Here is a 23,714-nt window from a genome sequence, read left to right on the forward strand (position 1 = left end):
CGGTTGAAATGTCCTGCTTGAACAATTTGGATCAACAGACATTAAATCTGCTTATAGTAACCTCTGTTGTTAATTATTTTTCACGAGAAAGATAGTTTTGACCGATGCTACGTGTTCAGAAGGTTATTTGTAATTTATTTTGCCAATAAGGCTAATAAACAATGCCTTGTTTATGCCATAGCATATTTATCGTTCTAACACTTCATCTTTTGGAAAGGTAAATAACTCATTTAATATTTACATAAACCTTGGGTCTCCTAAAAGCCAGTGGAGGTGAAGATCAATTGTAGAACTGAAGTTTCTATAACAAGTAGAGAAGAATGGAACTAGAATTGAATTCCTGTATGTAAAAGGGTGTAAGAGGTAGGAAAAATAATTTTGTGAGACTACAAGTATTATCAGTATGGACTGTCATAATTTTGACATAATTTTGAAAGTACTGTTGACTATTTAGGAGTCAAAGTAATAAAGTATTTCAGAATATACTATTTAAAAGCTTTGATTTTTGATACATTTTGCCAATTCCTATTTGTTAATGTATAATAATCACAGTATAGTGGGGCTGAAATGGATTAAAATACTCTCCCTGTCCATAGCAGGTGAAGTGCTGCAAATGTGAGGGAGCAGAAATTTGCAGAAAAAAAGTCTGGCTTCTTAATTTCCATGATTTCCTTTGTATAATTCTAATTGGGATTAATTATTTTCTAATTGTGATTAATACATTTCCACCTCTGGTCTCTCAAGTTTGTGTGCTCAGCTCTCCCCCATTGGCAGAATTGTTCAGTGTGAGACGTTTTTGTGCCATCTTCATTTGGAGATTTGCTCAGCTTCTCTTGGTGGCTCTCCCCTGCTGGTGATGCCATTTTCCCATCAGATTTCCCTATCAGCGAATTTCTCTGTGTTGGTGATGCCATTTTCCCATCAGATTTCCATATCAATGAATTTCTCTGTGTTGGTGATGCCATTTTTCCATCATATTTCCATATCAGCGAATTTCTCTGTGTTGGTGATGCCATTTTCCCATCAGATTTCCATATCAGTGAATTTCTCTGTGTTGGTGATGCCATTTTCCCATCAGATTTCCATGTCACTGAGCTCCTCTCTGCTTCTGTCCCCCGGGACACACGGATCACTTCTCAGCCAGCAGAAACAGAAACTCCTTTCCTCCCCCTTTCTGGAGTTGTTGTTTGCTGTTGTTTACATTGGAATTTATAATTTGTTTTTCTCAGCTTTGTGCCGTTTCTCTGGCTGCAGCTCACACTTGGTGGATCTTAGACCAGTGTGTGTTGCATAAAACAAACTGTTTCTACTTTGAAGCATCCCGGTGATGTCGGATTCCCTGTGCCAGACTTGGATGTAAACAAACCACTCCGTCTGAGACTGGAGAATTAAGGGAGATGCTGATACTACAGAAAATTTAAAAAAATAATTAACGTTTCTTGAGTTAAAGGTATTTGGTTTAAAATGGAATTTTGTAGTTAATTTTTAATAATTTTGATTTCTATCAATTATTATGTGTGTGTTTTAATTTCTCTAACCTTTTCCTAAGTTGTCCAAGCTGTAGAACCAATCTCTGACATTGCTTTTAATTATAAAATGAGGGATTTCTGTGTGGTTCCTCAGGTCTCCAGCCCTCCATGTAGCATCACTTTGGCGATGAAAACACCATTTGTTTAAAAACCCTGTAAAATCCAAATTCCCTGCTGTAGGTGTGTGTGCTCAGTTAAATAAAAACTCAGGGTAAGATGTTCTCCACAGGCTGAGGTTAAATGCAGAGTGCAGAGGAGAGGGAGAGGTGCTGTGGGCTCCTGGCAGCTCCTGCTGGAGGATTTGCAGCTCTCCCTCCTGGTGGCTCTTAGGAGTGATACCAGTGTATCCCAAGGAGCTCTTTGGACTACATGTTACATTATTTGTAACAATATTCTCATGAAACTTTTTTGGAAAAAAAAAATCCCACTCCTCAGTAAATACAACTTTCTCTTCTAGTACCACAAACAACTTTTCCAAAAGGATTTTTTCATAATTCAATTTATTGTTATAACAATAATTTGATTTCTAATAATTAGTTTATATTCATATTTTGGTGGACTGGGAACTTGTGTAAATAATTGTAGCTTTAAAGTACGGAGTTTTAGTTGCTGTGAGGTTTTTGACTTTCATAGCCAGTGACAGTTGTGTGTCCATATGTTTATAAATGGTGAGTAATCATTATTTACAGGGATGAGAGATTGCTCATGGTCTCAGACATGGTGCACTTGGGGTGATATTTGGGATATCTCCCAGTTGATTCATGTCCAGTTTGACATGGAATGCTTGAAATGGCATTGCTTCCTTTTTCAGAATTAAAGTTATTTAGAGAAACATTTACTCCTTCTTTTCTCTTGGCTGCTGCAGAAAGAAACCCAGCAATGGTTGTGACGTGTGCTCGTGTCACTGGCAGTGTCCCTTGCTCAGGCTCTGTGTCCTGAAGGGCTTCACTGGGACCCAGTTAAACAACTGGGAAAATGAAGAAAGAGATGGGAAACTCAGGGAATCCCAGACTGGTTTGGGTTGGAAGGGACTTAAATCCCATCCAGTGCCACCCCTGCCATGGCAGGGACACCTCCCACTGTCCCAGGCTGCTCCCAGCCCTGTCCAGCCTGGCCTTGGGCACTGCCAGGGATCCAGGGGCAGCTCCAGCTGCTCTGGGCACCTGTGCCAGGGCTGCCCACCCTCCCAGGTGGAATTTCACCCATTCCAGGGACCTGTGTGAATTTTTAGGGTGGTGCAGCCCCATTTGAGTCACTTTCTCCTGCCTCCCCTCACTGAGTCAGTAAAAACAGCCAACCTTAGGACATTTCTTTTGGCCTGTAGGCACAATTCAGCAGTCTGGAAGACAAGTGTGGGGCAGGTGGTTCTTGTGATTATTTCCTTTTTTAAGAAAGGGTGGGGGATATCATGTTGGAAAAGCTTGATATGGCCCAAAGTGAAACTGAGAAGTGGTTCCACGAGCCCTCGTGGTTGTGGGTTTCCTCCAGCTTCCTTGCACTGAGTGTTGGAACCTCCTTAGGGAAACTGAGTGCAGTTGTCCTCGAAAGCCTTGGTTTGGGTGTGTTGGTTTCCACTCAATATTTGGATTTTTATGGTTTTCCCGGCGCCCTGCATTACTTGATAATTAATCCAGTGTTCTAAGGGGACACTCTATGCAAGAGGAAACAGCTCTGATTCCTGATTAGATTAAGTCTTTATCAAATCAGTAGGAAAATGCATGTTATCAACTTTGCTAATGACTGAAGTGCTTGTTTTTCAAAATAAATTGGAAATGAAGCAGTGGGTTTCAGCTCTCAAGGGTGGGAATTCTTGTGGTGCACACGCTGATTTCCTGCTCTGTGTGTGACTCCTTGTTTCACTTGTCCTCTGTACATCCCAGGGCAGAGGGAGGGGAAGAGAGGGAAGCAGCTCTGTAGGATTGAAAGGGTTAACTCCACAAGAAAACAAAAGCTGCTGCTTGAGTTTACACTTTTGCTCTTGGGAATCTTATCTAAAAAAAGTGTTTGTGTGCAGGGAGGGAGGAGATGGGGCTCAGGCTTCTGACCAAATTAGCTTTTGAGCTTTCTGACACTTTTTTCTGGAAGTGCTGTCAAGAGGTGTTACTCGCTGTGCTGGAGACTTTGCAAGATGAGTCTGCACATTCCCACTGCAATTCTCTACTTTCTGAATCTCAGTATTAAAGATAAAAATGTCCTTTTTAAAAAAAAATCCCAATTTGGAGTGTTTAACAAGTGAAATATTTAGTACATTTTAATTGTTTTCTTAGTTTTAATTCTGTTCTTGGTGCAGGTAGATTGGAAGGCTGACTCCAGGTTGGCCTAGAAATAGCTTATTTTTAGTAGGAAAAATTAACAAATTTGTTGGTAAATTCACTTTTCCATTCTACTTATATGGAGAACTATGGGGTTAAAGCAGTGAAACAACCTAAGGAGGTGTAGCTTTGCTTGTATGGTGTAAGGAATGAAGATGGGAAAAGGTTAATTTAGTCCTAAAGTGTTGTTGTCTAGGGGTTTGTATCCAATATGGAATTGCTCCCTGGAGTTTGGCATTTAAGATGAACTTTTTAGTGTGAAATTTTTAAAGCCATGGGTATCTCCAACCATGCTCAACCAAAAAACTTGCAGTTATTCAAAGTTTGATAAACTCTGTTTCTCAGAGATTACTTGGGGGTGGCAGGAGGGGACTTAAAGATTAAGGAAAACCCAGCCTGGTCTGTAGGGTCCAGGAGCTCTGGTTTGTGGGATAAAAGGAATTAGGAGCAGTTTGGGGCATCCCTGCTCATGGCAGGGGCTGGAATGAGGTGATTTCAACCCAAGCCCTTCTGTGATTCCATGATATTAGTAAAAAATATGTTAAAAGTACCATTCAGTATTGATCACTGTTTGCCTTACAGCTTGACAAAAATAACTTCAGGGTAAGAGGATCAATACCCGATTATTACTGATGTTTGCCTCTGTTTTGTAGTGAAGAAATTCCCAGCTAGGAAGCTGAGGGGGAACATGAAATCTGTGAGGTTTCAGGGATGAAGGGAATGGCAGTGAAGGTACTTTGCCCTCAGCTGGACATGGGGCCTGGCTCTGAATGTCTGCAACCAAAACTGAGTATTTTAGGTACCAGGACTACAGGAATTTTTGGGGTTTTTTTTCCTCCTGAGGAGCAATGGAAGCAAGGATTGTGGCATTTCAGAGGAGTTCAGAGAGCAGCTCTGGTTTAATGTGTAAATGTGCTCAGGCAGCAGTGTTACACACACTAAACATTTACATCTCTCTAATGCTGCTGGTTGAAGAAATAGCCCAGTCTAAGCTGTGTTTGTTTGAAATTTTGTCTTCATACTGGAGAGAAAGGTCTGGATGTGCTTTTTAAGGAATTAATGGGTAATCACTCTTTGTCAGGGGTCCCTTTTTATTCCCATGGCAGCACGTTCTGTTTGCTGTCATCACTGGTTCTCTAATGCTCCTTTATTTTGTGTAGGAACTTTGTATCTGCCCTACTGCAGAACAAAGTGTGAGCTTAAAATACTGTATGTCTTTCAAAACCATCAGAGCAAAGTGAAAACTAGACCAAAAGTTGTGTTGGTGATAAATCTATCTGTAAAAACACTACTTCAGGGTTAATTAATCCATTTAATTTACCCAGCTTTTCTGTAAAGATCTTAATGGTTTGTTTAAACCACCAGAATTGTTTCAGGAGTTAAAGTTTCAGTTTTCCTGTACTTGATGCTCAGCAGAAAGAATTGAGGTTTTCCTCCCTAATTTTAAAATTGACATAGTTTATCCATGTGTTTTGGAACTCTGCTGTTGGAGGAGTGTCAGCAGCAGTGCTGAAAGCTGAAATCTCTGTTTGAAAGCTGTGCTCTGCTCCAAGGCTTTTTGTAGTGAAATGAGACTAACACCTATTGTCAGCCTTCCTTGGGAGCTCCAGCCTGAATCCCTCATCTCAGTGACCCTTCAGTGGGCTGCAGAACCAGAAGGTGTTGTGAATTTTGGACAGACCAAGCCTTCCTTCCAGCAGCTCTGTGCTCTGGGCTGTTGGTACACAGCTCCAGGGACAGCAGCTGAAAGCAGCCCCGAAATGAAACCATCTCTGTGTAGCTGAATTACTCAGCACTGCCAAGCTCTCCAAGACACGTTTTAATGGTGGAGTGACAGATTTACTCAGTGTGGAGTAACTCAGGCAGATCACAGCAGCTATTGGATTGCATGCTTGTCTTAATTCTAATAGCACTCACTTGGGAGCCTGATTGATTTAATGTTGCTTCATCTGCTGCAGGAGATTCCCAAAGCTGCTCTGCTTTTGCAGGAATTGCATTATTTGTGTTTCTGTAAATCTTAACATTTCAAAGGGGATCATTTATTAAGTATCATTTACATATTTAAAAAGGGTTTTCTTTCACTCCCCCTTTTTAAGAACACTGTTCTGTAGAATTAAAGAGGAAGAAATCTTGTTCTTGAGAGAATTTCCAAGTGGGTAGCAGAGTGTGTGAGTGCCAGACTGCCGTGTGTGCCAGGCTGCAGTGCCAGCCAGGCACTGGAATGCTGGCACCTTCCCATTCCTGGTGTTGATCCTGGCCTCTTGGGAGTGGTAACTGTGGGGAGGGGCACCCTGCAAAGCCAGAGAGCAGCAAACCCTTTTTGTGTGTGTGTGTGTGTGTTTTTCCCTGTTCAAACAAGTGCTGTTCCCAGCACTGGGGTGTGTAGGAATGGCTGGGGACAACCTGCAGCCCCTGGAACAGGCAGAGTAAGGTCCCATGGATCTGTGACAAAGCTGAGCTTGGATTTTTCCAGTTGATGTTCTGCTCACCCTCCCTCCCCTCAAATCTGGGAAACTTTGGGGAAGAGCAGTAAAAGCAGATCAAAACCTTCACTCCAGGTTCCACTCCTGGTTCCTCAGCTGGGAGACTGCACTTGGCTTGGTTTATACTGGGTTTGGAGAACTTGGTACTTCACTTTTCCCAGGGGCTGTGAGGATCTGAGATCTGTCCTGGTGAGGAATGTCACTCCCATGGACACACAGAAGGCAGCCTTGGTGCCTTAGCCTGAGACATTTTTTAGTGGTTTAAATTTTAACGTGAAAAGTCTTTCAAGAGGGAAGTTACAGCTTAGCTCTGACTCACAACGGTAGATAGTTGCCACTGAGTTTACTAATAAATTAACTAATAAAATCATGTAGGAAAAAAAAATCTTTGTAACCTGCTACATTTATTGTGATCTCTGTTTCACCTGAAGTGATTCTGTGGAATTTGTGACTTTTGTCCTGCAAGAATAAAATGAAGGGATACCTCTTTGGGGAGTCCTTGCTTTTCAGGTGTTATTCTGTGAGAGCTCTTCTTCCTGTTGCTCTTAACTTGCTAAACTTCTAACAGCAGGCCAGTAAGGATTGCTGCGTAGACAGGAATGATGAAAATTTCTGTTCTTTTGACTTTAAAGGCCTGATCTTGCAAGCATTAATTTCTGACAGGTTTGGGTGGGTATGGCTTTCCCCAGCCCTGATTTTCTGCTGAGGTTATTTTGTGAAGTTTGAATGTTTGTCTTTTTCCCAGTCTGGTGGAAGGTGTGGGCTATATCTGAGCAAAGGGTTCTCTTCATCTGTTTGTAGTTCATTCACTACAGTTTTAAGATTCCCATCAGTTAGGAACCTTAAAAAATGGAGAACACACCTGGGATCAGGCATCCTGCTGGCCTCTAAAACCCAGCAAAGCCTCCACTCTGTTATCCTGTAGGAAAACAGTGGGAGGAAAGGCTGCCTGTCTTTACATGCACTTTGTACAGATACTTAAATGAACTCTGTTGTTCTCCCCTTGCAGGAACATCATTTGCAACGGGCCATCTCAGCACAGCAAGTTTTCAGAGAAAAGAAGGAGAGCATGGTTATCCCAGTCCCTGAAGCAGAGAGCAATGTCAACTACTACAATCGTCTGTACAAAGGAGAGTTCAAGCAACCAAAGCAGTTCATCCACATCCAACGTGAGTTCCAGCACTGGGATTGTTGTGGGGTCTGTTCAGCCCCTCCTTATTTAACCTGAGGAAGCTTTTCTTGAGGTCAGAGCTGCTGCAGTGCTCAGAGATCCATTTATAGATGTAAATTCCAGTATCTCCTCAAGTTCTGGAAGAGTTGAGTGGCTGGTGAAGGTGGGGTTTGGCTCTGGCTCTGCTGATGCTCTGTCCATGTGCAGCAGCTGCTGAGCCTCATCCTGGCCCTTGGGCCTCCAGTATTCTTGAGCCAGTGTCACTCTGGTGGTTTTGTCCTTCCTAGTCCTGAGAAGGGGAGCTGAAGCTGCCTGGTGCTTACACTGATGCAGGGGGCAGGAGAGAGGTTGTCTTGCTCACCTGTTAACTCCAAAGTTCTCTGTAAGTGCAGATCCATAAACCAGAAGAGTTTTTGTGATGAACTCAGCCTTTGTCCTGCTGCTCATAGCAGAGTTCTGGCAGGGCAGCTGTGCTGCCACTGGGGTTCAGGCTGTTCTGGGTAACTTCTCTCTGAGTTTGGCTAAAACTGAGCAATTCCATTTCAGCAGGCAACTCTGAGTTTATTTTATAGATAAAACTAAATATTCTGCATGAACTTGGCTTATGTTTTACACAATCTCATTAATCCAAGCTTGTGGGCTGTGGATGATTTTCCCACTTCGTTTGGTTGATGTTCTGTTGACAAGTGACTCTCTTGCAGTTCAGTTGTTCCTTGGCACACAGTTCATGTTTGTCCTTTGCAGGATGTGGTTCAGGGGGTTAGTTGGGCACTTGGATTCCTCCCAGCTGTTACCTTTGTAGCAAAGCCTTTGATTCAATTATTGCATCATTTCTCACCAGCGTGGTGAAGTGTCCAATTTTCTCCATTTATTTACAAAATGGGAGATTTTGGAAATAATGTACTTAGTGTTCATGATGCAATAGGGACCATAGAGGTGATGGAGAAAAATCAACTAAAAGGAATTGTTTCTCTCCTTAATAAAAGAAACAAACCTGGAAGCGAGGCAGGCTGAATGAACTGAAACCAAGCTGTGGTGGAGGAATGTATTTTATTCTGTTCTTTGTTGGACATGCCAGAAACACTGTGAATACTGTTAATCAACACGTCTAAAAATGTTAAATATATTATGCCAAAGTTTTCTTTGTCTTGTTGAGACTCACAGTCTTTCTGGACAGAATTTCAGAAGGTATTTGAGCTGAAGATAAATACTAGATACTGCTCCAAGATAATTTTTCCCACATATTCTGGATGGACTAGGTGTGTAGCTTTATGCTACATAAACTTTTTAGAAATTCTGTTTTAATACTTAAAGCACAAATAGCAGCAATACCCACTTTGGCCAGGGAAGTTATGTAAACTGATAGAAAATGCCAGGAGGACACATACTATAATCCATACTTACTGGTGGGTATTTCTGGCAAATTATGTTTTGCTGGGATTCTGGTAGCCCAAGATTTTTATATTTTTTACATTTGTTTATTTAGATCAGTGGTTCCAAGCAGGGAAAAGTTAATTTATTTGTAATTTGTGAATAAGCAAAGTTCCAGGTATTAGTCAACCTCAGTGGCACCTACACAGGTGATGCTGAGTTCAATGTAAAGAAAAAAACCTTGAACTATTCTAATTATTCCAGCATGCTTTGTAATTTTCCAAGAATATTTGTAACATCAGTAGCATGGAGATGCATTTTAAGTTATTGATAATTAGCAAAGAGATTAAGTTGGTTAACTTGGACCTAAATTAGAGCTAAGGGGATGGAAGATGAGTCAGAAACAATGAAACAATGTTCATTAAGTGGGGAATGAACTCCAGTCATCCTTGAGAGGAACTTTTTGGCAGGAAGTTTCTCTTTCATTTTCTGCTTGGGTGACCCTCAGTGTTTATCAATTTGCTGCCTTGGCTCAGGCCTGGGTGCTGCTGTTGGCACAAGAGGGTGGCAGGGCTGTGGTTTGCTGGGGAGGGAAGGCACTGGAAGCACTGGTTTCAGTGGGAGCTTCCTGAGTGTGCAGCCACAGCCTCAGTTTAGTTAGCTAAATGAAGTGAGTTAATGTAGTGAAGTTAAACCCAGCTCAGTGTAACTTCACTGAGAAACAAATAGCATTTGTGTGAGTTGGGATAAACTGGGTCCTAGGGGAGCTCAAGTAAACAAAAAAAGCAAATCCCTCTGGCAGGTACTGCTGGGAGTGGGTGTAGTGGCAGAGAGTGGCAACTGGATGTTGTGTTTGCAACAGCAGTGAGCAAACCAGCAAGTCCTGAGCATTCCTGGAGAAACTTCCCAGGTGGGATCACTGGGATGTGTTTCTAACAGCAAACCAGCAAGTCCTGAGTATCCCTGGAGAAACTTCCCAGGTGGGGTCACTGGGATGTGTTTCTAACAGCAAACCAGCAGCAAGTCCTGAGCATCCCTGGAGAAACTTCCCAGGTGGGGTCACTGGGGCCTGCCTGACAGTGCCCTGCAGAAATGCAGATGTTCTGGAGGAGAAAGGCTGGATTCATCCCAGGATTTAGCAGGAGGTGTCCATGTGGGTGGTTCTCTTGCTGGAGCAGCTCGCCCAGCTGCCATGGCAGGGGCAGGAACAGGGAGTGATGGATGGTTCCATCCCTGGCACATAAACACCTGGGTCTTGTGATGGCTTTGGAAGCCAGGGAGCTGCCACGCTGCAGGCCAGCTCCAGGGTGAAACATGGCTTTTTCTGGAACAATTTCAGTTCACTCAGTGCTTGGGGAAAGAAGAAATCTGGTAGTAAGGATGTTGCTGAAGGTGGGTTTTGAGGAGTGGTAAATGAACACTGGGGAGGAGGACACTTCATGGGTGTCCCAGAGCTGGCACAAGGCAGCTTTGGGCTGATGAATTCCAAGGGACAAGTAGTAGCCATTTGTTGGATTGGGCCCTTTTCTGGGTAACTGAGAGGTGTTTTAAAAACATTATTCTATTTTCAGTCTCTTATGAAGGGTGAGACAATGCAGATGTTATAATTCACGCTGTCACAATCAGAAGTCAACTGTTTCTTAATTACAATATGTAATAAGTGTTTCTTGGCTTTAAGAATTCTCTGCAAATCCACTTCCCACAACTTTGCATTTCCTGAGGACCTCACACCTCTCCAGGCTGCTGGGAGCCTGTGGCCATCGTGTCTGCACTGAAACACGTGGAGCTTCCATCCCTGCAGTGTCATTAACCTGCACCCCATGCAAACCTCCCCCTCTTTGCAAGGGAGCTGCACTGATAAACACAGGGCACAACAAACAGAACATTGCTGATGGCAGAAGAGCACCAGAAGTGTGACAAGGGCTACTGCTGTTCTCACAGCAACGATGGGGGGTTGTTTGGGAAAATGGGACTGGATTTGTTTGATAATGGCAAGTACCTGTTTGGATGCCTTTTATCTTATCTTGAATATTTAGCAAAATGGTGAGCAGAGATAGGGAGGGACCTCCTGCTTCCAGCTGAGGTGCACCATGAGGTCACCAGAGGTGCTGGGAGTGACCTGCCTTCCCTCCTGGAGACCCATCACCAATATCCACAGTGTGCTCCTGGGGGTGATTTTTAAGGTACCTTTTGATTGAATGGATGGGCCTTTTCTTTTTGCTTGTCTTGGTGTCTCCTGGTTGCCTCTCACTTGATCCTGGTTTTATTGTGGATGGTTCATGACCTTTTAGTGACTTTTCCCACTGTGGAAATGACAGGAAGTTTCCTGGCACTGCTCACAATTTCCAGGTGAACAACACGACATCTTGTGTCACAGATCCTCCTGCTCACTGATACTCTGGCTTGGAAAAACTGACTGGAAACGTTTTGTCCACAGGGGATTATTGAATTATCTACTGACAGGCAATAGGTTGACATCTTTTCTGATGTGAGACCAACATCTGCCTGGGGGCAAAGAAGCTTTTTGTGGCCTTTCATGGTTTTCCTGATCTGCTGGAGAGGCAGATGTGATGTTGAAAGCTGCAGTTGAAGTCTCATGCACAGTTAATTGTTGGAGAGCTCTTGGTCACATGCCCAGTGACAGTGTCTTAAATAAACTTGCCATGCCACTTGTATTACTGAATTAATATTGCCAGCAGTTCTTGACACATGGTTACAGCCTGTTATTATTTTCTTCTCAGCTAAATTGTAACAGTGTGTGGTGGGTCAGAGAGCTCTTCTGGCCAAGTGCTGTTGGCACAGTGGGTACAGTTGGGCAGTGTCTCCTCTGAGAGGTACCAGCTTGAGCTGAAGATGCTGAGGAGCTGCTTTTTAGCCCTTCCCAGCTGCATCTGGCTGAGTTTCTGTGCCTAAATAAATAAATAAACACTGGTAGTGGTTTAGCTCGTTTATTGCACTGGGTCACAGAGAGGATGGTCTTGGGCAAGGCTGAGATGTGGAAGGACACTGCTGACCACCTGCCTGTGGCAGGGAAAGTACTGAGGTTTGTTCTAAAGACTTTTTTTGGGGTTTTCCTTTGCTTCTGGTTTTCCAGGGTTTTGTTTTAAGGTGCTCTCAAAGCACACAGGGCAGCTCAGTAGCAGAGGTTTTTAAATTAGCATTTGGTATAGCCACAAGTTAAGAGCAGGAAGATAAGATAGTGCTGTTTGTCTATTAAGAATAGAATATGTTTCATCAGGCCTATTAACTGCTGTTATTGCAGTGCTGATTGAATTACTGGGAGTGTTATACCTGGTGTGTCACCCCTTCAAGGTTTTATTAGGTGTACAATTAATGTTTCTATTAACAGTTCTTACTGTCATGTGCAATTTACTCATATTTGTTCTAAAATTGTATTTCTGCTGTGTTACCTGAATGAGAACTTCCTTCTGCTTTTAGCAGCACCAGGAACTTTGTCAAGTGAGGAAGCTAATTAGCACAATTAGTAATAAAGACATGAGTTTTGCTGAGAAGTTGAGAACTGATTATTTGGAGTGCCTGAAGGAATTGTCAGGCTCTGTATCCACAGCTGAGGTGGTTTTGGAGAAGTAACAATTCCCATAGGATTGGTGTAGGATTTCTACAGTTACATGAAACCAGAAAAAGTTTTGTCTATTAAATATTTTAACACTTTAGGTTTGGTGTACTGTTTAAAAATGGGCAACAGAAATTTAGTGGAACTTCAGTGTAAATGCTTTGTGTCCAAATCTGGGATTTGATTGAAAATGCTCTTAATTCTTATTATCTTAGCATGGTATTCTGGAGGAGCTATATTATATCAGTACTGCCAAGCATCTTAGCTCTTGTTTTGCAAAGCACATCAAAGTTTCTGTGCCTATCACCCCTTCAAGTCACTTCAAATAAAACTTCTTGGATCCCTTTCATATTGGAAGTTGGAGGCAATCAACTTCTCCTTGTTGTGTGTTACATGGGGAAACTTTTCAGTATAAAAGAAGTGTTCTGGCAGAGAAGTGCTGGTCTGAAATTTGCTCAGTCATTTTTGGTTTCTGATTGCAGATGTGTGTCCAGAGTGTGTTACTTACCCAGCATTTCAATGTCTTGTGTTCCAGCCTTTAATCTGGACAATGAACAGCCAGATTATGATATGGACTCTGAGGATGAGACCCTTCTGAACAGGCTGAACAGGAAGATGGAAATCAAGCCACTGCAGTTTGAAATAATGGTTGACAGACTTGAAAAAGCCAGTTCTAGTCAGGTATGGTGTGAAGAAATCACTGAGAGGTTTTGCTTTCCTGGGGGGTGGTTCTGGCTGGGTGCTTGGTTTTATTTCCTGCTAACAGGAGCCGTGTGTTTGTGTGAGTCTGCAGTTTCACAGAAATCACATTGCTGTCTCCTGTGTCAATATTGGGAACTTCAGATAGAACAGGTGGGGAAGGAGCTTTTGGGGCTGCAGGGATTGATTTTAAATTTTAATTCCTGACCACAGTGTGTTAGACACACACAGCTTGTTTTACCACTGTTGGCACTCATATAAACATATGAGAATCTAAATTCTGTTACACTTGTTTCTGCTGGACATGGTCTTTGGTTGGTTTTTGAGGGCTAGAAGCACAAACAGTGATTTAACTTGTACCAGTGTTAAATCAGACCCTGAGGTGTTCCAGGAGGGTGTTCCAGCCCAAAATATTTACTCCAAAACTGCACGTGAGGGATCAGTTTGTGCAAGTCAAGTTTGAGCAGGTGCAGTTATTTCCCAGTGAGTTGAGGCTTTGTGGGAGGGAAAAATCTTTTGTGGGATCCATGGCTCTGCCTCAGTTCCTCAACCTGATTTAGTTCAGTGTTGTCTGTCTTTCCCAGCTGTGCACTCAAGGCAGAGGTGATTTATTTTTGATAAGAAATATGTTAATGGAAAAAAGGGAGCAAAAGAGAAACAAAACTGAAGTGATTTACATGCAACACTTTTTCCTTTTTAAAAAAAAACAACAGTTCAGTGCTTTTTTAATTCTACCACAGATTGCAAAGGTTTTATTCTGCTTGTGCTGGAATTAACACTTGCAGAGTAGCCATGGTTACACTTAGGATTTCCTTAATTTTCCAAAATGTGTTGTTTCCTTTTTTTGCTTCTCCTAACATAGGGACAAGATTAAAGTTTGACACATTGCAAAAGTGCAAATTAAGTTGTTCAGTTGATATTTTTCAAATTATGGGGCAGATGAAGTGCTGCCTGACTTCTTTTTAAGTAATACTAGGTACTATTTTCTTTTTTATTTAATGAATGGGTTGAAGATTATATGCGCCTGTTAAACTAATGTACTATTTAGTGATACTTTTGCAACTTAGAGTGTGATTTCCATATAAAAAGCTGAACACAGATTTAATTTTTATCTTTAAATGATCTTTAAATGTGTAGAGCTACCACCTACTGAAATAACTTGGCAAACAAGTGAACATCTTTGTGTCTCCCGGCTGGAAAAAACAGGGATGGGCATTGTCCTGTTCTATCACAAAGTAAACATCTGGGGAGAGAAATAATTTAAGAAGTAAATTTGATTCTAGGGGCATCAACATACAGCTGCAAATAATTACACATTAATAAGGGTTAACCAGCAAGAAACTTTTTTTGTGTGTGATTCCCAAATCATGACTGGAGACTGCAGTAAGTTCTCTCTATCCTGTGTTTGTAGTTGCTTCAAAGTGTTTTCAGATTCCGTGAAAGACTGATGGGGTTCTAGACCAGTGGATGAAAGAGATGCTGCTGGTTCAGAAAAATTGGGAACACTGACCTGGGAAGAACAACTGGTGGCTTCAATTCCCATCAGTATTTTTCCATCCCTTTACTCTGGTGCTGTAAAATAACAAAGTTTATCCAGAAAGTGCACAACTGGTGTGAGTGTGGTGACTTCCCCTGCAGCCCCCTCTGAACTGGACTTGTCCCTGTTCCCCTGCAGCTTGTAACCCTTCAGGAGGCCAAACTGCTGCTCAATGAGGACGATTACCTGATCAAGGCTGTCTATGACTACTGGGTGAGGAAGCGCAAGAACTGCCGGGGGCCCTCCCTCATCCCCCAGATCAAGCAGGAGAAGAGGGATGGCTCCACCAACAACGACCCCTACGTGGCCTTCCGGAGGAGGACTGAGAAGATGCAGACCAGAAAGGTGACTTGGCAGACCTTGCTGTTGGAATTGTGCATTTCTCTGGTGGTAGGGATAATTTGGATCCCTGTCCAGCATCTTGCAGGGGACAATTTACTGTCCATCCATTTTTTGAGCTGAAACTCAGAGCAACTTCCAACTTCCTGCTGGGTTGGAAGCTTTCCTTTCTGGGGTAAAAGGGGAAACAATTTCCCAGTTTTTGTATTTGTAGCATGGAATGATTTGAACCAGGAAATCCGTAATCACCCAGTATTTTGCTCTGTACACATGCACAGCCTTACTGTGTGGGGAATCAAGGTGAGGAAAGTGTTGTAGGCTTGAATTCCTTCTTCTGACAAACTTCCACTGGGTCGGTCAGAAATCTGAGCAACACATGGGGGGAAATGGCTGCAAAGTTTACTCTTAAAACTGGGTTTGTTTGCTTTTTGTGGCTCTGTTTGCCAAGTAGGATCTGCTTTAAGAAAAGCTGCTTTGGAGTGTCCTCATGAGCCTCATTTGCAGCAGCATTATATAACTTTATTTTTGCAGTTTGTGTCCCACGGCTTTTGCTTTTGACTAAATTTGTTTCATCTCTCAACAGAACCGAAAGAATGATGAAGCATCTTATGAGAAGATGTTGAAATTAAGGAGGGAGTTTAGCAGAGCCATAACAATTTTGGAGATGATTAAGAGGAGAGAGAAAACAAAACGGGAGCTGTTGCATTTAACGTTGGAAGTTGTGGAGAAAAGGTAAAATTCCAGACTATAAAAAACAAGGTTTTAAATTTTCATTAAATGGCTTTGAAATCATCTCTCATACTTTATTTATTGTAGCAGCATAAACTTCAAAAACTAAAATAGAGGTGGTTTGTGTAGACAGTTGCAAGACACTGGTTTGTGGCTTTCAGACATTTCCCAGAGGAAATGCAGCCCTATAGTTTTAATCCTGCTTTTTCAGGTACCATTTGGGTGATTATGGAGGTGAAATCCTCAATGAAGTGAAGCTGAACAGACCAGAAAAAGACATGGGCACAACTCCATCATCTCTCCACAATGGGAACCACCACAAAGTTCAAGAATGTAAAGTTAAGGTAAGATATTTTTCCCTGCCTTGAGTCTCTTGTTCCTGGGATCATCATCCCTTTGGATATGCTTTGAATTCAGACCTGTCCCTGAAGAAATAACCTGAAATATTAGGAGTTAAAATGCTTGGGGGTGAGGCTGGGAGTTGAAGACCTCTGGAAATTTGTATTTAGCACCTGCGACACCTAGTGGTCCCAGGATTCCACACAAACCCCGGGATGCCTGATTCTCCAGGAATTTTGGCATTCCTGGTGTTTCTCCTCTGCTTCCCAAGCTGAGCTCCATTACTGGAGTTTGTTTCAGTCAGGCTGTTACTGGTGAGTGTTAATCCAGGGTAAATTTCAACACTTTTTAAAGCTGCACTGGTGCTTCTCCTTCAAATGGAGAATTTTGCAAGTGAAATAATCTTTTCAAATGGGAGCTTTGAAGTTTAATAACATTTGTGTTCAAGTGGACAGTTCAGTATCGATGGAATAATTGCTCACTGCAAAGGGTTTATGTGAGAAAAATCTTAAACAACCAGCCCAAATACCATCACATCTGTTCCAAAGTGTCAGCTCTGTGAGAAACAGGAAACAAATTAAATAGTTTCTTTTGAACATGTCTGAGCAGTTCAGAAAATTGAAAGTGCTGGGGAAAAATGAGATCTCAGAAAATAATTGGAAGAGGAATTTCAGTGACAATACACTGAGTGTAGTGCAGAGTGAGGAGCCCCTCAGGCAGTGACATGGGTTGAGAGCTCTCTGATTATTAATAAATACCTGTAATAAACAATCAGAGGAGAGGTTCTGTGGTTTAATGTGTTCAGTAAATTTTGTATGATGTGTCTCAAATATCTGCAGAGCCTTTGGAAGACAAACAGCCTGTCCTGAGTAATTAAATTTGCTCATGCTTTAGTTTTTAGAATTTTCTGTTTGTTTTCCCCGAGCAGCATCCTCACCACTCCTCTCTGAAGGAGGAGGTGTCCGATGTGGTCCGGCAGAAGAAGAAGTACCTGAAGAAGCCCAAACTGGAGTGTGTGGTGACCCCTCAGCCCCTGGCTGAGCCCTTGCCTGTGCTCAGCAAGAGTGACATCAAACAGTACGACTTCCACAGCTCTGATGAGGAGGAGTTCCCACAGGTAACCCCCAAAACCTCAGGGTACACGAGGCAGAGATTCCTGTTAGCTGCCATATGGCCACTCCACCATATTCCCAACTCTGACTATATTGAAAAGCTCCTTGTGTAAACTCAGTTTTCCTTCAAAGCTGTGATAAACATGGCAGTTCTCATTATATAAGCCCCAACTTTTAAAATAAATACAATTACACAAATGTGGCAGCTGGGAGAATGACATTGTTTTCTGGTCTAGGTACCCTCACCAGTGTCAGAAGCAGAAGAAGAAAACGATCCTGATGGACCTTGTGCTTTCAGGAGAAGAGCAGGATGCCAGTATTATGCTGTAAGAATGTGCAGGATTGTGCTGTGCTGTTTGGTTTAGTGGTGGTTGCTTTAAATTCAGGTTGGCATAGTACCAGTGTTGGAGTTCTGTTCCACTCCCTCCACCAAAGCTTTGATGTCTTGGTGAGTCCAGAGACAATTGCAGGAACATCCCCTTTTCTGCTTGGCTCTGAAGGGTCCAAGCTGAACTTCCCACTTGCTTAGAATTCACCCTCCTTTTTTTTTTTTTTTTTTCCTTAGCCTGTGAATTAATTCCTTTGCCCAAAGTTGTTGAGATGACTGAAAATTTCTATTTTCGTTTTCTCCAACTTTTAATTGCTGTTAGACATAGAGTATTTAACAGCCTAAATATTAGAGTTTATTTTTTAACTACTGAAGCTTTTCTTGGTTAACTCAACGTAAACCACATGTTCTGTCCTGAAGCCTGTGCAGTGCCCTGATCAGAGCACCCCTGGAGTATAAAATTGCCTTTTCTTTCTCCACAGCCTCGTTTGGACCAAACGAATTCTTCGTACGAAAGCCCCGAGTTGGCAGAATTGGACAAACTGAGGTTCAGGCATTGCCTTACAACCCTCACAATCCCAAGGAGGTGTATAGGGTTTGCAAGGAGGAGGATTGGCAGGGGTGGAAGGTACAGTTGGGTTCTTTTGAATTCTTCATTCCCCTTCAGAGGATAAAAGTATTAAAAGAGAGATGATGAATCTAATGATTCTCCTCCTCCTCTTTAATCAGGGTTATCATGGACCGAATATCCACAGAACATGATCCTGTCTTGAGGCAGATTGACCCGGAAATGCTGAGCAGTTTTTCAAGCTCTTCCCAGACTTTAGACTTTTCTTCTAATTTTTCACGGACCAATGCTTCCAATAAACCTTGTGAAAACAGACTGTCCCTTCCTGAAATCCTAAGCAATATCAGATCATGTCGACTGCAGTGTTTCCAGCCCAGGCTACTCAATCTCCAGGACAGTGATAGTGAAGAATGTACCTCAAGGAAAGCAGGGCAGACTGTGAATAATAAAAGAGTCTCTGCAGCATCTGTAGCTTTATTGAACACCAGCAAGAATGGCATATCAGGTAGGCAAGGATTTGGCTTTTTCTGGGATTTAAAATACTGAATTTTGGTTCTCATCTGATGAGATGTTCTGCACTGGTGTGGACCTAACCACCACTACAGCCTGACATCCAGAAACTTCCCACAAACACTTCTTCCTCCTGCTTTGCTCCCGTTAGAATCTGAAGTGCTGGATTCAAACATTATTCAAAGCAGGGATTCTGCTCATATGAAGAATTGTTTAGGTCTAATTAAATCTTAATGGCACTAATTGGCCTAACCTTGTTTAAGGTTAGAAGGATGTTCATTATGCATGCAAAACAAATCTGGTGGTTTCTTGGGGAGGGTGGGTGTGGCTCATTTTTGTTGGCAGTTTTCATTTTTGACTCAGACAAATGTAGGAAGGTCCTAAGTGCCCTGAGCTGGCATGAAAAGGTCTGAAAATGATAAAAATGTTGATAGTGGAAGCATCCAGCGATGAAAAAATTGCCTTAAGCTTAAATTGAGCACTGTTTGCATCACTTAATGAGCTGGAGTTGTAATGGCTCAAGTTTTAACACTGTCACTTCTTTATAATTAGGAAAGAATCATAATCATTGATACTTCAAAAATCTGAAAAATTGGAGATCCAGCAAATGAGATCTCCTACCACAGCAAGCAGCTGAGTATGTCCCTCCTCCACCCTGCTCACCAGGATAATTAAATAACAGAATAGACTGACTCTGAATTCCTTGATGGCTGTGGCTGTGGAATGTCCAATCTCTCTCAAAGCTGCAGGAATGGATATTTGTTCTCCAATAATGTATCTCTGTAATTCCTGGGTACTGTTAAATTGTTCTGACAGAGGCACAGAATATTTATTCCAGTCCAGTACTTCCCCAGCTTCTCAGTTTGGTCACTGTAACCTTTAGATTGTTCTCTGCCATGAAAAGATTGGCACAGGAGCATTTTCTTGCTGCATGAGAAAAAGCAGATATAACATATTATGTATTTTCTATAATTATTTTTTGAAAGACCTTGAAGGCCTGAGGAATCACAGCTGGGGCAGAAAGGGGCAGCTCAATGTGAGGGGATAAACACCAAGAGCTGGTAAAAAAATAGCTGAGAAAGGAATAAAACCAAATCTGATGGATCTAAGCCATTTTTTGGAGGAGTAGTAATAAACTCGTGGTATAATTTTAGAAATCATCTGAGGAATAAATTCAAATTAAATGGAAATCCCTCAGTAGTTGAAGTACATTATGCATGGAATTTATGGCTGGGGAGGACCTTTTTTGTCACAGATTTAAATTATAAACCAGATCCTGCAATTGTGGAACAGGATCAGACACAATAGACAGCAGAATTCTTCCCCAAATAACTGAGCCAGCAAGAGGCACTGCTGATGGATTTTCTCACTAGTAAATAGGGAATACATTTTTAAAGGGCTGGTCAGAGTCTGGTTGTGCATTAAGTGAGCACAGGCACTGTCACTGCATTTATTGAAGTCATTCTCTTTGGGAAGTGATTGTTGAAATCAGTTATTTTTACAGCTGCTGTGATATTCTTTCCAGAGGAAATGGTGGCAGTACTTAAAATTATTATTTTTATTTTTTTATTATTTTATTTTAGAGAGAACTGGGGAGTTCATTTGATTTTTGGTACACAAGAATATTTAAAATTACCTCTGTCATATTTGTCCCCCATACTAGTAAAGCAACTCTGATATTTCCTCAAATGGATTGTATAGACAGAATTTTTTTAATTTTAAAAGCCAGTGCCTAGACTTTTCTTCAAAATACATAATGAGTGCATGAACTCTCTTCCAAGGAGAGAGGAGCCTGGAAGTGAAAGCTGAAGAGACTTTTTTCCTCTTTTGTGGTGCAGTTTTTCAGCCCAGTCAGGCTCTGATAAAATAAAACCCCTGAAGCTGCAGAGCTCTTAACCCTGCTCAGAGCTCTGCCTTGGGACACGGTCAAAGTTTGCTTTTTTTTTTCTCCAGGACCCTCCAGGTGATTGATTTGGCAGAAGCAAATGATATTTAATGTGCTAATGAACATCTGCTGGTTTATAACAAGGTGAACAGCTTGGCCACTGGGTAAATACCTGAAATTCAGGCACATACAGGCAGAGTAAGGGAATACTGAATTCTGGATTACCTTCCCTGTAGCCTGTAATAGAATTTTCCATGACTTTGTGGTCTGTGACAAACTGGGAAGGAGAGGAGAATGAAAACATGAAATCTCACCTTGTTCCTAAACAGCTTTCTATAAAACAAAACACATTTTCTGGTACTTGTTACCTCAGAACTTAAAAATAGAAATAGATGTAATATTCCATAATGCTGTTCTTGGCCCTGGTGCCTTCAGCAATGCCATGTGTTTTGTGAGGGAATGTAGCAGGTTGAGCTGATTTAACTTGGAATTAAATTCTAGGTAAGAATCTGCAAGAGGAACAAAGTAAAGCTAAATGCAAAATAATCTTAGGTTGGAAATTATAATATTTGTAGAGTTTAAGAGGAATAATTTTTAAATAATTGGACTTTTAAGTGCTCTCCTAATTAGGTTGAAACCTGCTTTAATAATGCTGCAGTAACGAAGTTTCAGTTTTAATTTCTAAGCAATCCTGATTCTGGTATTTTTTCCCAATGGAATTTCAGGAGAACCCTGAGTACTAAAAGTGGTCAATGGAAGAGCCAAACCCTGCAAGATGGATAAAACTCTGTGTTTTCATGTTAGCTCAGTGCCCCTGGATAGGAGGATGTTCCTGAGAATCCAGGTGTTTGTTTGAGGTGCAGCACAGCTTCAGTCCTGCACAGACAGAGTTCAAGTGTTGAAATGCATTCATGGGAATCTCTGAGAAGGGAATTCTCTCTTCACTTGCTCCCCAGAGAACTCAGGTCCTGGGTTAGCTGCACATAGCTCAGGTGTTGGCATCAAACCCCTGTCAATACTTTCAGTTTACCACGTGTGCCAGTTCTCCAGGGGGAGAATATTAAAACCAGCTTTTCTAACTTAATTCCCTTCATGTGTTGGACCTGTGAGATTACTGGGGTGGCATTAACCTGGTTCTCAAAAATAGACTCACTGGGGGCACCCCTGAACTCTTAGTGCATTTAAAACAATAATTGGCAGAGAAAATCCCCCATGCCAGACGTGTGCTTCCCTCAGGGTCCTTTCTGCTGTTGGCAAAGGGCCACAAGGGGCTGTGGGGAGGGAAATTGTCCAGGAATCCTCTGCCAGTGTTCACTGGGAGAGGAGCACCCAGCTCAGCCCAGAGTGCTTTGTCCTCAGCTCTGGTTTTCAGGCTGTGCTTCTTTCCTGAAAGCCAGGAAAATCATTTCTCTTGAGCTTTTGCCTAAAGCTACTGGGGATAAAACCACCGAAGATAGAAACTGCTTAAAAGCAACAAAAGCTCTGAATTCTTTTGTTACAAATTAATTCCATGAAAGAACCCAACAAACAAACACAGCTTGACCTCTCCTTTACATAACCTGTGAAGATTTTGGGTGCATCTGCCATGATTTCTATCATCTTCAGCCACCTTAGCTGCACTCTTGCCTTTTCCACGTGTGTTTGTGTAACTGTGGCTCCTTTCTTTCCTGTAGTCACAGGGGGGATCACAGAGGAGCAGTTCCAGACACACCAACAGCAGTTAGTGCAGATGCAGAGGCAGCAGCTGGCCCAGCTGCAGCAGAAGCAGCAATCTCAGCATTCCTCCCAACAGACACATCTGAAAGCACAGGTACTGCTCCCACCCTGCATGTTCCTTGTGTTCTAACCATCCAAATGTGACACACCAGCAAGTGTGGGATGTTCTAGAGGGACTTTAAAACACTTTGCTCAGGGTTTTTATAACAAGTTGGCTGCATTTTACAAGTTGAGGAAGAGACTTTGTAGCTGAATGTGTTACCTGCATCCACAGAGTTATCAGTGTGAAAATACCAGTGTGTGCTCTCAACTCTCCCTGTTTTCAATGGTTTTGTCCTCCTGCCTGTAAGTGCTCTGAAGAGACTTTGTTAAAATTACCTTCTGAGGTAATGTGTTCTGTTATGAACAGATATTCAGTGAGCACTAAAAATTGGTACCTCTGAGAGGAAAAAAAAGAGTTTTGCATATTCTGGCTTCTAAAAGAATCCCATTTTTTCTCTGGAATCCCTTGCAAAGAAAAAAAACGTTTTTCCATTGCTCTTAGTTTTCTGTTAGCTTCTTCCCAATGAAGTTTAAAAGCTGTTGTTGTCTGTTACTAGGAAAATGTATATTACTTTGAGCATTTTATTTCTAATTGCTTGTGCTGGTTGTCCCTTCCCCTCAGTGTTTTCTATTTCAATTAATCAGGGATTCTGTGTTGGCAGATATTGATGACATTTTTTGTAAGTGTAAAGAAACGATGCCAAAATATTTAAACAAAACAAATGAATTTTGGATCTTTAAAGCACTTCAAGCTTCTGTGCAAAGTCATTTTCTTAGTTCATATAAATTGAAATTGCAGAATTAATGTTCTTTCCAGTAAGAATGGTGACTCTTTCCACTAACAGAGTGGGATTCCAGAATGTGCTGGGCAGTTACTCTGTGGCACAGTGGAGGTACCACAAACCCTGCACATCCCTGAGATTTGCAGCTGCCTGGACACAGAGCAGAGAGGGTTTAAGACATGGTTGTTTTCTTAGAGGAGACATCTCCAAACATAGGGAATCCTGTGTGGTTTGGGTTGGAAGGGACCCTAAAGCCCATCCAGGTCTTCCAGAGACTCCTCTTGCTGTCCCAGGGTGCTCCAAGCCCCATCCAGTCTGGCCTTGGCACTTCCAGGGATCCAGGGGCAGCCACAGCTTCTCTGGGAACCTGTGCCAGGGCCTGCCCACCCTCCCAGCCAGGAATTCCCAATTCCCAATCTCCCACCCATCCCTGCCCTCTGGCAGTGGGAGCCATTCCCTGGCTCCTGTCCCTCCATCCCTTGTCCCCAGTCCCTCTCCAGCTCTTCTGGAGCCCCTCAGGCCCTGCAAGGGCTCTGAGCTCTCCCCAGAACCTTTCCCTCTCCACACAACCAGAGGGATTTGTGCTGAGATCTGGCCTGGCTGCATTGGGCAGCAGTTGCTAACCCTCATCTGGACATGGATTTCCAACTTCTCATCACTCTGGTGACACAGAAATATTCCATGTTGT

The 23,714-nt window shown here is 42.3% G+C and overlaps 1 protein-coding gene across 2 annotated transcripts in view; it reads left to right on the forward strand.

The window, feature by feature from the left end:
• EPC2 (enhancer of polycomb homolog 2) overlaps positions 1 to 23,714 on the forward strand; it is a 34,779-nt gene that overhangs the window by 6,013 nt on the left and 5,052 nt on the right. For both annotated transcript variants that reach the window (XM_002198601.7, XM_072931750.1), the window contains exons 2-11: positions 7,334 to 7,493; positions 12,976 to 13,121; positions 14,815 to 15,021; positions 15,599 to 15,747; positions 15,956 to 16,088; positions 17,012 to 17,200; positions 17,432 to 17,521; positions 18,006 to 18,151; positions 18,253 to 18,596; positions 22,160 to 22,296. In XM_002198601.7, the coding sequence (XP_002198637.4) occupies positions 7,334 to 7,493; positions 12,976 to 13,121; positions 14,815 to 15,021; positions 15,599 to 15,747; positions 15,956 to 16,088; positions 17,012 to 17,200; positions 17,432 to 17,521; positions 18,006 to 18,151; positions 18,253 to 18,596; positions 22,160 to 22,296 (1,701 nt within the window). The remainder of the gene's footprint in view (positions 1 to 7,333; positions 7,494 to 12,975; positions 13,122 to 14,814; positions 15,022 to 15,598; positions 15,748 to 15,955; positions 16,089 to 17,011; positions 17,201 to 17,431; positions 17,522 to 18,005; positions 18,152 to 18,252; positions 18,597 to 22,159; positions 22,297 to 23,714) is intronic.

This window comes from Taeniopygia guttata, chromosome 7, assembly GCF_048771995.1.
Source record: "Taeniopygia guttata chromosome 7, bTaeGut7.mat, whole genome shotgun sequence".
NCBI lineage: Eukaryota > Metazoa > Chordata > Aves > Passeriformes > Estrildidae > Taeniopygia > Taeniopygia guttata.